The sequence below is a fragment of the Leptinotarsa decemlineata genome, unplaced genomic scaffold (assembly GCF_025532065.1).
Source record: "Leptinotarsa decemlineata unplaced genomic scaffold, Ldec_3_MD MMD2_tig00000199_RagTag_RagTag, whole genome shotgun sequence".
In the NCBI taxonomy this organism is placed as follows: Eukaryota; Metazoa; Arthropoda; class Insecta; order Coleoptera; family Chrysomelidae; genus Leptinotarsa; species Leptinotarsa decemlineata.
Window position 1 is genome coordinate 2,820,413 of NW_027412544.1, and position 12,893 is coordinate 2,833,305.

The 12,893-nt window shown below is 34.9% G+C and overlaps 1 protein-coding gene across 1 annotated transcript in view; it reads right to left on the reverse strand.

Annotated features, from left to right (window-relative positions):
- Window positions 1-2,490: 2,490 nt before the first annotated feature.
- LOC111508113 (uncharacterized) overlaps window positions 2,491-12,893 on the reverse strand; it is a 117,864-nt gene continuing 107,461 nt past the window's right edge. The window contains exons 6-7 of the mRNA XM_074172802.1: window positions 5,222-5,362; window positions 2,491-3,411 (exon numbers count right to left, since the gene is read on the reverse strand). Coding sequence (XP_074028903.1) covers window positions 5,240-5,362 — 123 coding nt within the window. The 3' untranslated portion in view covers window positions 2,491-3,411; window positions 5,222-5,239. The remainder of the gene's footprint in view (window positions 3,412-5,221; window positions 5,363-12,893) is intronic.

Below are 12,893 nucleotides of genomic sequence, written 5' to 3' on the forward strand. Positions count from 1 at the left end.
GTCTACTTATTCCGCCGCGAATGTTGGTGAGGTGTCTCCTTCTACTGTGTTGAGACATTTGAAGAGGAATAGGTATCATCCATATAAAACTAAAATGGTACACCAATTAACTGAAGATGACCCTGATCAAAGAACAGAATTCTGCGAAATCATGATGGAAGCCATTGCAAGGTATCCTACCTGTCTCCACAATATTTGTTTAAGTGACGAATGTACTTTTTCTAACGGCAATGTTCACAGACGAAATTGCCATTATTGGAGTAACACCCACCCTCACGTTTTTCGGGAAACACATACCCAATATCCAGAAAAAGTTAAAGTTTGGGCAGGAATATTGGAAACCATACTGTAGGACCTCTATTCATTGATCAAAATTGAACAGGGGAATTGTATTTGAATATGCTGAAAACTATTATTGACCCTCTCATCACTGAAATCGTCGAAGCGAATCCTAATGAATTCGATATGGATATTGTGTTCCAACAAGATGGAACACAACCACATTACTCCTACAAGTGAGAAACTATTTGGATACTACTTTTCTCGGTCGTTGGATTCGCCACCGAGGTCCTACAGAATGGCCAGCCCGCTCACCAGATTTGACACCGTTGGACTTTATTATGGAGCTATTTGAAGCAAAAGGTGTAATAAACTGAACCCGCTTCAATATTGGATTTATGGTAGAGAATAATAAATATTTGTAGGGATATTGACGTTAACTTATGCGAAAATGTTTGGTGTGAAATATCGGATAGGCTGTTCATATGTCAAAAAGTTCAAAGCAACCATTTCGAGCATTTTTTAACTGATCTCAAGCTCATTATCTCATATAATGTAGTTAAATGTCGAATGTATACATGAAATTATTGAAAGTTCCGCCATTTTGTAGTAGTTGAAGATATTGACATTATATTCTAGGGTTGTGAAGCATTTGTCAGAAGCTTCAAAAAGATGTGTCATAAGATCCCTCTTTCTTTTTGTTTTTTTTCCAGATGGCGCCCAGTCGCCAACTTGAAAGTTTTGAGTTGAACCGTTCAAAAACTAAAAGGAGAGGGGACAATAAAGAAATGCACTGTATGAAAGGAGTGAAAACTCTCCGTTAAAACGTATATTTACGTTATGCATTTCATTCTGCTGAGCCATTTTTTCAGAAAGATATGGACGCATTTTTTTCAAGAATTCTGAAGAAAATCTGTGCAATCTGTGCAGGAATGATCTCATTGGTTTATTTAAGTGATGAGGAATACGTTAATTGGATTGGATTTCTATTTCAGCTGAATATTTCCAGTTGAATTTTGATCTCTTTTTTTATTTTATCGATGCCATCAAAAAAGCTTCAGTTCGATTGAAACGTACAGAACTGAGATATTATTTTTGTTGAGTTTATTCCGTATTTGGTATTGATTCAATTTTAAAAAAATTGAATGTTTTATAACTTGATGCTTTTAAATAATGATTTAATCATTGGTGATCCAGTATAATTGAGTATTTCTTGAAATCGATGTTGAACATACTTCCATTCTGAAGGTCAACCCTCTGCCAACCGAAAAGTGATATCGGTAACCGATAAGGCTATGAAACAATACATACATAGGGAGCGGTCGTAAAATGTTCCCTGTAACTCGTCACTTAGAAGCATTATGAACTTTATTTTCAAACAGAAAGGTGTGTCTTGTGATGCCTAGTTGACAGGCATTTCAATAAGCTTCCCAAAATTTTTCATTTATTTCAATTTCCAGTTTTATATTTGTCATAGAATCTGCTAACAAACGATAAATCTCAGTTTGAATTAAAATTTTATTCAGAAAAACAGTTTATTCCAACGAATATTGGAAATTTTACTTTTTGACAATGATGAAATCTGTTCACAAATTCTTTTCTCACATTATGAATGTTTCTGCATATATTTGTTGAAAAATATTTATTGTCGGGGAGGGAGTTAATGCTCGTTGCTGGTTATGTTGTTTTTTACCCTTCCAAATTTTCCACATTCTGAAAAACGAACAAAGCTGAATCGATACAGAATCTCTTAAAAAGTAATATTAAGCGAAAACTGAAAAGTTCACCCCGAATAGTTAGGTACTGCATATCATAAAACACTGTCCAATTAGTCATTAACTTTGGATATCAATTAAAACCAGTGAAAAATCAAAGTTATATACTTAGCGTTCTTCAAGACAGTTCCAATCGATTGTGTTTCAACACTGATTTCTTTCGAGTTTCGAGAACGGAAAGGTATTACTTTCCGGAAGGTAAAACAACATTCCTGATGATTATTTGATTTGATCTATTATTTTATTGACAGACAACATTCATGGTTACTGATTGATATAAGATTTTTTACTGGATTATATTGTGCAATAACTTTTTGGAGTCAATTTTTCAGTTCACTATTCATTAGAACTCAACAGATTCTTTGATGGTTTGGCTCCGTTAATTCTTCAGATTGGGGAGGTTGAGAAACCTAGAAAAACCAGGAAATTTTCCTATCATTTCCATCAATTCTGGAATGGAGTGCAGAACGGGACGTAGTACTTTTCTCGTATCCACCAGTTTCAAAAATTGCCATTTTCTATATTATCCAAATAAATTTAATGAGTCAACGATACTCATTAAATGAATTACCTTCCGGAATTACCTTTACTAGCTATTTTATGTATAAATCGACTGGATGTTGGATTATTTTCGGGTACTATCGTATTCATCGCATGAATCAAAGATTCAGTAGTATGACTTACATTTCAGAATATATCAAACTGATAACAAACTCAATTGTTGAATATATATCGAAATGAACTGGAGTGACTTTTGAAAATATTTATTGAAATTATGATAATTATCTTTCGTTACCGGATCCTTATAAAAATAATATAATACTGCTGATTGCTCACGAACGGCTAGTTCAATGTTCGAAATCGAACCAATAATAGAGAACTGAAAGAACTATTGAACAATCACAAGATCCCCTTTTTTATTCCTCCTCATTCGGAGGCGAATGGCATCACACACGAGATGGAGGGAATTTTTATGTCCGACCTTTATGTTGCTAGTTGGCCATCAATATTATTATTTTATACATCTTGCATCATTAGAAACTCAAACTGAAACAAAAACGTCGACAGCCATATTCAAACAACAAAATTAAATCTAAGACTATGACACAATACCTTGCACGGATACTTGAATAACTTTAGAGTACGTTTTCAACTAAAAGGCGCTTCTTTCTTCAGGTTACTCTTGAATTTCGAATCAAGATATGAACACATCCGGCACGAGCTGAGTCAGCTAAGGCTGACATCCGTTTTCAATCGTTTTTCTAGTCTCCGTAGAAAATTGTCCTCCAGTAACAATAGCTGATTCCAATGAATATCAGGAGACTCAGAATCTGACGCTCTGCCGGCGGAGTCCCACCTACGATTTAAGTAAAATTTAAAAACTGAAAAACACGTTTTTACCTCCTTCTCAAACTATCAAGTTGCTTAGTACTCACGTAATATATTCATAACCTAGAAATAAACAAGAAACAAGATGAATATTACTGGATTTTTTTTCCCAACACCAAACCATTATTTTAACAAACTCCACAGTTCAATCTTCCTCTTGAAGATGATCACTTGGTGATCGAAACACGTGTCGAGGTGCCAAAATATTGGTTTGGTGTTGAAAAAAACACCCAGTAATATTCATTACAACACAAAAGTTCCAAACAGTACATAACAAGAAACAAGATGTTTTCTGAATTCGCAAAATGGTTGTCGGTTGTACAGCACGAAAAAAGCAGTTCCTATTTGATAAATCATATCTGATGTGCTTTATCATGTTCTGTCAGTGATACAAACTATTGTTCTGCTACAAACACTCTGCATACAGATATAAGTATTTTCAAGAGGAAAAAATAAGTGAAGTACAACTGATGCCACCTGGACTTGGAAATCCGGCTACTGCATTCCCTAGCCAACTTTTAGATGAAGTCCAACTCAACCAAGATCAGGATATGCTCTTTTGTTTCTGAACCAGCAAAATAAATAGTCTACTTGGCGTCACGTCCACAAGTTGAAGCTGTGCCTCCGTAATAAGAGTTTTGATAAAAATTACTTTGGTGGATTCACAATCAAAGACCTCTTCGATACTTCGCGAACGGTGAATAGTTTCTATAAATATATGTTGCTTTACTACAGAAGACTCATCTCCATCATCAAGACGAAGATTTATTTGTGAGTTTCATTGGACCGAATGGAATTCGGAGACTGAAAGCTCTCATTGCCGAAGTTAACTGTGCCAAATTCATGTTCCTGGCGTTTTGTCTACGCTAACCATTTTCAAAGACGTAGTGTTCTGGTGTTCTACCCTATGTTGAAAATGTTGGAGAAAGACAACGTTGAACCAATATGCAGGCCAACGAAAAGTATCAGATGGAGGACCTCAGAGAGTTTTAGTAACACTGGTCATTGTAGCCTTGATTCCGGCTAAATTGGAACCACGATAAGGGTGTGAGTACCCGACTCTTCGAACACAAGAAAATTTGTCGTGTTGGACATATCGAAAAATCGGCAGTGGCGGAATATAAATTCAGAGAAGGCGCCCACGCTTTCAACAGAACTTATGACTACTATCCAAGACTATCCAGGAGAGGGAATAGAGATACAATTTCAAGGAAAAGAAAGAGTGAATTGACATGAATGAAATCGGACTACTCCTACATAACTGTACACAAATTAGGCCAACTAAATTTTAACCTTTTGCTATGTTCTATACCTCATTGCTATTGATAGGTAGTTATAGGCGAAACGTCAGACCTGAAAATATGCAGTACACGACCAAATGGATTTGTTAAGACTACTCACCTTTTCGTTATTTTCTATTAACAAGTCTTCACAAGTGAACTTTGAAGTCTTTGGAAACAAGTAGTTTCCTGTTATACCCAGGAACTTTTACTCAGTATATCACCGATAGCTCTGTTTTCTACAGCCTGGCTTCAAACAGTTTTGGAAAATGATACTATAATACTAATACTATAATGAATATTTCACTTTCATGATATATCATTGAGGATTACTTTTTATCACCATACTTTTTCAAATTTTGATACATAATGCATACATAATTTCAATTCTGATACAAAGAAATATTATTGATGTGACCTGAAGGGTTTATCTAACTAGAGAATTACTTTCTGGTTTTCATATCGATACATAGATTAACTTCAAATCACCATACGAACCTATGAAAACGACCTGGGCTATGCATCCACCTCGTGGCATACTTCCATGTAATCAGGATGTAGCATGATATCCTTGATCATATCCTTCAACATCGAGTAACGTATCACCATAGGATAGATTTTAGCGTTTGTGTATTCAGTCTGAAAAATATCATCTATTACTCGTATTATCCATTGAACATCACCCACAACAAAATCAGAGGGTAACGAAATGTTATACATAATTTATATCTATATACTGTTTTTCATGAGACAATAAGAAATACCTAAGAAGAGAAACATGAATTTGTTGATTTTTCAATAATGATATCAATAATTTCGATTCATTCAGTCCACTGTATAAGGGTGGATAGAAAGTGATACCTTTTTTCCATCTTGTCCTAAATTTTCGGCAGGGTTCAAGATTATAGGCCTTAATTTGTCCTAAACGATTCTTAGATACTAATAATTGTTAGATGACACCCAGGTTTGTGTTTAATAAACCCTACAAAATACAAATAAAACAGAACACAAAGTTAGATGCTACAAATGCAATACGCATATATACAGACGGCTCAAACCAAAGAAGGCTCAGGATGTGGACTTTACTCCAAATCACTGAGCCTAAGGATTAGGTGGCGAATGGGAAAAAATACCAGCGTGGTTCAAATAAAACTAACTGGTATCTCAATCGCCACAAAACAAATAACCAGGAAAGGAATTTCTAGAAAAACATAACAAATGGCACTGACAGTAGACAAACTCTATTAGTCTTGAACATACAACGTTTTATCTCAGGGTTAGTACTAGAGTGGCACCAAGATTTAGCCAAAGCCTCGGTAGATAATAACATTATCCTGAGGTGGGTTGAAGGGTACGACAGGAGTAAAGGTAATCGCATTGCCGACTCTTTAGCCAAGGAAGCGGTTAGACTGAGAATTTTAGGACCCAGTGACACCTACGGCCTGAGACTACGATAATTGCGGAACTAGCCAAACGTCACACCCATGCTCAATCCCTAAAGAGATGAGATGCAATCAAAGGATGCAGTCTTGCCAGGATCACCCTGGGCGACCCTGGGAAGCTGGTACTGAAGAAATATCTGACGATGACCAGGAGAAACCTACGCTGAACTGTAAGATTTCTGACTGGCCACTGTCAACTAAGGAAACACCTCCATATAATGGAGCTAATGGACACACCTCTATGCAGGATGTATGAACAGGAAGATGAAACTGTCAGGCATGTCTTATGCGAGTGTCTGATGTTATCGTCAAAAAGAGAGTGTGTGTTCAGCGAGTCTTGGCCTACACCTGCAGATATAAAGGAGATGTCTTCTAGTGACCTATCTACCTTCTTGAAGAGGACGGGATGGACCATGACCTAAGAGAACAACTCATCGGGAGGGTCACATGTAGCCTAAGTGCTGTGGGCCTACACTCCCTAATCTCCAGATACCCTCCCTACTCTACAGATGCAGATAGATTAACTTTTGATCCAACGACAGACAGTGCTAATTAGACCCATCTCATAAGCTGTCCAAAAGGAACAAGCCTGAAGAGACCTGGCGGGTTAAAACAGCGCTTTCTTTTATTGGATCACAAGTTCATCTAGCTGCCTGACAGTGAAAGCTGCAGGGAAAGACGAATATCGTCAAATCTTGGCCTTACAACAGCCGGTGTTGGGAAGTTTCGTTTATCTTTGATATTCTGATAACGAACTTCTTTTTAAGAACCTCGTAATAATTATTCTACACGAAATGATGATGATCTTCAACTTTTGTATTTGACACTGTACCCAAAATCCGTCCAGAACCTAGTTCTTATGCTGCCAAATTTTATAACGCTCTGCCTACAAAAATGCAAAGGCCGGATATGAATATATTTCAAATTCACTTTAAAAAATCTACCTGAAAATCCGTTCTACGACGAGTAGAGTCAATCAAAATACTGATATGCAACTTTCAATATGTTTTGGATTATTCTGTATCACGAGTAATCGTTAGTTAGTAAGTTTTATTTTTAATCAAGAGTTAATATAAAGCCATTGAAGTTTGTGCTAAGAAGTGGAAGAGAAATGTTGAAGTACTTTCTTCATGCACCAACACATTGCAAAGAATGAATACAATTGTGAACTAACCAATTATTCTTCTTGTACTTTTGCAGTGTCAACTAGAGGAAAAATTACTTCACTGAAATGAAGCAGCCATCCCTTGTTCATTATATGTCATACATTATTTCATCTCGGAGAAATATATCATGCCAGTTTTGAGCAAAATAAAGACCATTTCATTTTCATTACTAATATACTTTTGCGTTTCAGTTCGTATATTGGATAGAAAGTAATAAAAATAAATTAGAGTTATATATTCAATGTCATCCTAACTTCTCACAGTTATGGGGTCATTCAGAAAATCTGCATGATATGGATGGAATATTCTCTGTTGTTTGATATTTAGTTCGATTTAAATCAAGCAGTTTTGTTTTTTTTTTCAGTTTTGAACTGAATGTGATTGGAAATATTCTTCATAAATCCATTTATTTATTTACTTTTGTTATATTCACTGCCTAGTTGGATTTCATCTTTAACTCATTCAGCTATTTCAAAAAAAACCAAAATCAACCCTTATATCCCCTTTATAGCCCACAAACAAATCATTTTTAGTGGAGCGACAAGGAATTAGTTACACGAAATAAATTCATAATCCTGCGCAGTCATCCTCCTTCATGCAAATACAGTTTCACGTGTCCAACTTATCACCGCCACCGCCATTAACAATCGAAATAAAAATCAATAGAACAATTTCATGACATGAAAAAATTTTTCTATATCAGAAAGAAACAAAGTAAATCATAATTATAGCACCTGAAATTCAGTTACCACATAAGTAATGAAGGAAAATGTTAAAATTTTATTTTATTTCAATAATGCAGCCTAGGTACGTATCATGAGGTTATTATAAAACTATAACTGACAAAAAAATTCATTGTAGTTTGATAATTATACGAAATTGAATTAAAAAAGTTATCGGCCGAGGACGAAACGTCTTTATATATTTCATAAAAATGAAAAAATTCCTATATTTACATACAGCATGACTCACGGTCGATGGTAGGTTAGACGTTTCTGTAAAACGCAAAGCATGATTTTTCTGCATTCATTTTGGAAGATAATTCAAAACACCGTCGATAACTCTTTGTAAATTACTTAAAAAAGTAACCGAACTGCTAAAACCTCGATAATTCCACTGCTACCTAAATCCAAATTCTAAAAAAAAAAAAAATGTTTCTAGAAGAAGCGACTTTATTGACCTGACGATTTAGGTATAGGGACATGATATATCATCTTGAATCATTTTTCACCATCTTTCAATTTATCGAGTAATATACAGGGGGTTTCATTTGAAAAATAAACTTTTGACTACTTTTATGACAATGGAAATAATAGTAATTTTAGCATGCCCTGTATGATATGGAGTCGATTTCTTGGTGTTATTTAAATATTTCGAGTTTGTCCAAACTATCATCAAAATATCAACTTATCATGAATTGAGAGTACTGATGTACTTAATTTCAATTAAGGCTATGTTTTGGACCATATTTAGCACAATTTATTTTTTATCTCGAAAAAAGATAGAGATAGGTATAGGACATTGTTAACAAAAAAGTATCAAAATACTAGAGCAATTCCAAAACTGTATTGATATACGGAGTTTTCCATTTAAAACATTATAATTGCTAGGACTTTTTGATAGAAGTGGCAACGCCGCAATGCTGAAAATATTTTAGATCGATAGAACACGTAAGGAAATGTGAGAGGTGAAATTTTCAGAAAAATCATGCTTTGCGTTTTCCAGAAACGTCTAACCTACCATCGACCGTGAGTCACGCTGTATATTTGATTGAAGTAACTCGTTTTCCTTTATTTTCAATATTTTGTTATTAACATTTGTTTACAAAAAATATTTGAAGCTTCAATAACTTCTGATTATTATATTATATTATAACCATACGGTTTCCTTTATTGTCTTGTTTTATGAGTTTGATGTTTTCTGGTGGGGAAAGGTTATGTTTGTTCAGTATGGCGTGTGTTGCGAGGTTTAATTTATATGTTATTGGCTTTATGTATGCTTTTTTGTGATCGTCGTAGCTTTGGATCAGTTTTTTCTTAGTTTGGCCGATATAGAATTTGTTGTCCGAGCATTGTATGCTGTACACTCCGTTTAGGTTTTTGTCTTCTTCTTTTTCATAGCTGTTTATTTTTTGTGTTATTTTCGTATTCGGCTTGTAAGTGATATTGATATTCAATGGTTTGAAGATGTTTGTTAGTGTTTTGGTTTGGTGACCTATGTATGTGAATGCAGTCCATCGTTTCGTTGTTTTATCTGTGGGAGTAGTTTGATCTTTGCTCTGTATTTTTTGTTTGATTCTATTTTCTAATTTATCTATTGTCATTTGGGTGGATCCGTTCTCGTTTGCTATGTGGTATATAATGTTCATTTCCTAGTTCCGGGCTTCATTGCAAAGCGGTATCCGTAGCATTCTGTATATGAATGCGTTATGGGTAGCTATTTTGTGTGATGGTGGGTGGTTCGAACTTGCTGGTATGGTGGAGCTTGTTTGTGTAGGTTTCCACAACAAAACAAAATTTCAAATTGCAATATACAGATATTTCAGCGAGTTTCCTTACAGATGATATTCTTGCAGATGCTTTCACCAGTAGGACCACGCTGAAATCAAACGTGTTACTGGAGGATTACTCGCCATCCGTGTAGGACAGATCTAACAAAGACAGTAGTGTCGTCTTCTACTAGATTTATTTCATAGACCCTTCACCGTATGCACGAAATTTTCATCTGAGACAGGAACTGTTTTAATTACAATGAAATAGTAACAGTTTTAACTCGTCAACAAAGCTTCAAGCGGAAAATGAGTACCCCGTGTACCTTAACTTCAACAGGAAATAGATCAGTTAGATTTCTGGCTCATGGAGAGATACCTTCTCTAAAAAAATCAATATTTTGAACTGAAATCATGAAAGTGTTTGTCGTATATATTTCAATGTCATTCGTGCTAGAGAAGAAGTCGTTTTCCTGCAGGGGTTTGCCAGATCCAGTTTGTAAATTGGAGGTATATGAATGTGGGACATTCATTGATAGGTATATCAGTAGGTATATCGTAATGGGTCACGTTTGAGAAATATATTTTTGAATGATAAATTATATTGAAACAAAAACAGTTCAATGAAGAAAAAATATCTCTTCGATATTTGCTGATCATTCATGACTTGGAAGTCGTCATAATATAATATCGATTCAGATGATTTTCATTGTGAATGTTCAAAATATATTGTTTTTTTTCATAAGCTGATTTCATTTCTATATTTTTTACCAAATTTTCAATTTTCAACCGTAATATATGGTTCACAATCACAATTATAACATTTTCTCTGTAGCAGAACCCAGTCTTAGTATTTAGTTTCAAGCACGAATTCAACTAGAAGATCCAAGTAGAAATATCGTTTTCCTGTTGAAACTGCATACTAATCGAAAGCAATTACGACGTTAATTACTTGGTGTAGAAGTTCGAGTATGCAGGAAGTAATCCTTCCTCATTTGATTGAAATATTCATTCCCAGGTCCATATGAATTCTTGCAGATAATTTCATAATCTACTGGATTCATTAGTCAAGCTTCATTGCAACAAATATAGATGAAGAAACGAAATAGGTTTTGGATATATTGTTTGTTGAGAAATTAATATGTTGGAATGATACTAAACGAGGTTTAAAATGACTTTTTTTAACGTTTGTTTGAAGGTGATTGACAATATTTCATGATGAATTTCACTAGTTCGGACTTCCTTTGGTCTAATATATAAAATGATTTGAAATCCCTGAGATACCTAAAAGAGAAGAATTAAAAAATGAATAGCTGAAAATAAAAATTATATCAAGTAGAAACCTGAAATGAAATGACAGTGAAATAAAATACAAGTCAAAATAGAACAATTGAACAAAAATTGAATAAAAATAAAGAAATGGAAAAAGAAAATAAAATACAAAGTTAAGAGATTCCAAGCCACGATAGTTCACGACGTTTCGATTGCTGGTATCTACAATCGTCTTCGGGTGATTCCTCCGAGAGATGACTATTTATAGGTCGTTCGAGTACTTTCACTTATCCCCGCTTTCCATTTTCTGCTTCACTGGTTCCGTGGGAGATGACCTCTTTGGCGTTTTCTACGCTGGCTTGGCTGAATACGTTGTTGGACAACATGTATGCGGCTTCCTTGAATTTTTTCCTAAACCAATGTTCCTCTCTGTGCAATATCTCAGCTTGGGACCTCTCGATGTTGTGTTGATGGGTCCAAACACGGTCTGCTATTCCTGATTTGCTGGTTTCCCCTCGCTGTGTGTGTTTCTTGTGCTCGGCAATGCGAACATTCAATGGCCTCTTAGTTTCACTAATATAGGATTTTCCGCACTCACAGGGTATCCGGTAAATGCAATTCTTGGAATCGCAGTTCGCGTTTGGTGGCCTTCTTCTTATCCTCTCCGATAATCCTCTGATCTAGGGAGGTATTGCAGAGCCTGAGTCTTGATGATTCCTCTTTTAGTCGATTGATGGTGGTTGGATTCGTGGTTCAGATACTGTCCCGTATCCCCTCATACCGAAAACCCACTCCACGTTCATTAGCAGTCTCTCGGTGAGAATATAAACAATGTACAGTGTAAAATGTACTCATTTTTTTTGCAATTACACATTTCGACGTTACCATAGTGAATATTTTTTCATTGTTTTGTTGATAACGTGTTAGAAATAATACGTTAAAAGGTGAGACCCCGTTATTCCACAGCTTGAATACGTTTCAATTCCTGGGAGTTGTTGTTCGAGAGGCTTGATATCGATATTAATATTGAATACTATTTGATCTGATGATGATTGGTCGCATAGAAGGCTCCAAACGATATATGTTTCACGAATGAATTAAAGTGAAGGAAGGCACGACCAGAGAATTAGTAATAAACTGCTTGCCAGTCCCGAAGGATCAGTTTCGTTTTGGTCAGTTTGCTAAGGCCGTCGGTTAAAATTTCACCAAGTCTCCAAGGGTGGTATTGGATGAACCCTTCCTTTGGAAAGAATACCGGTAATTTGAGAAATAGCCTTCGGTTTACTTCTTAAACATCTAATACATTCGAATAAAATTCTTCTGGCTAGATTCCTACCTCCGATAATCCAGAAAATTTCCCTTATTGAACTTAATAACATGACCACCATGAAGCAGTCGTTCATGTTCAAATTTGACTAAAAGATAGGTGAAATGATGTTTTGATGACAAAACATTTGGACATCATGATATATATATATATATATATATATATATATATATATATATATATATATATATATATATATATATATATATATATATATATATATAATTGATAGTGTAACGACCGTATGTATATATAGAATAGTAGTTTTTCGGGGATTCGGTCTGATTAGAATAAATATTTACTCTTTTTAGCAATTATTCAATATTTTATTAACTAATTCTTATCCTCCAAAATTTTTAAATAAATTGTTATATAATACTTCGTCTAATATCATCAACATCAGAGAGAACAATAAAGCTGAAAATCCAAATTTCAAATACTTTTCCATTCCTTATGTCCCTGAATTGTCCAGCAA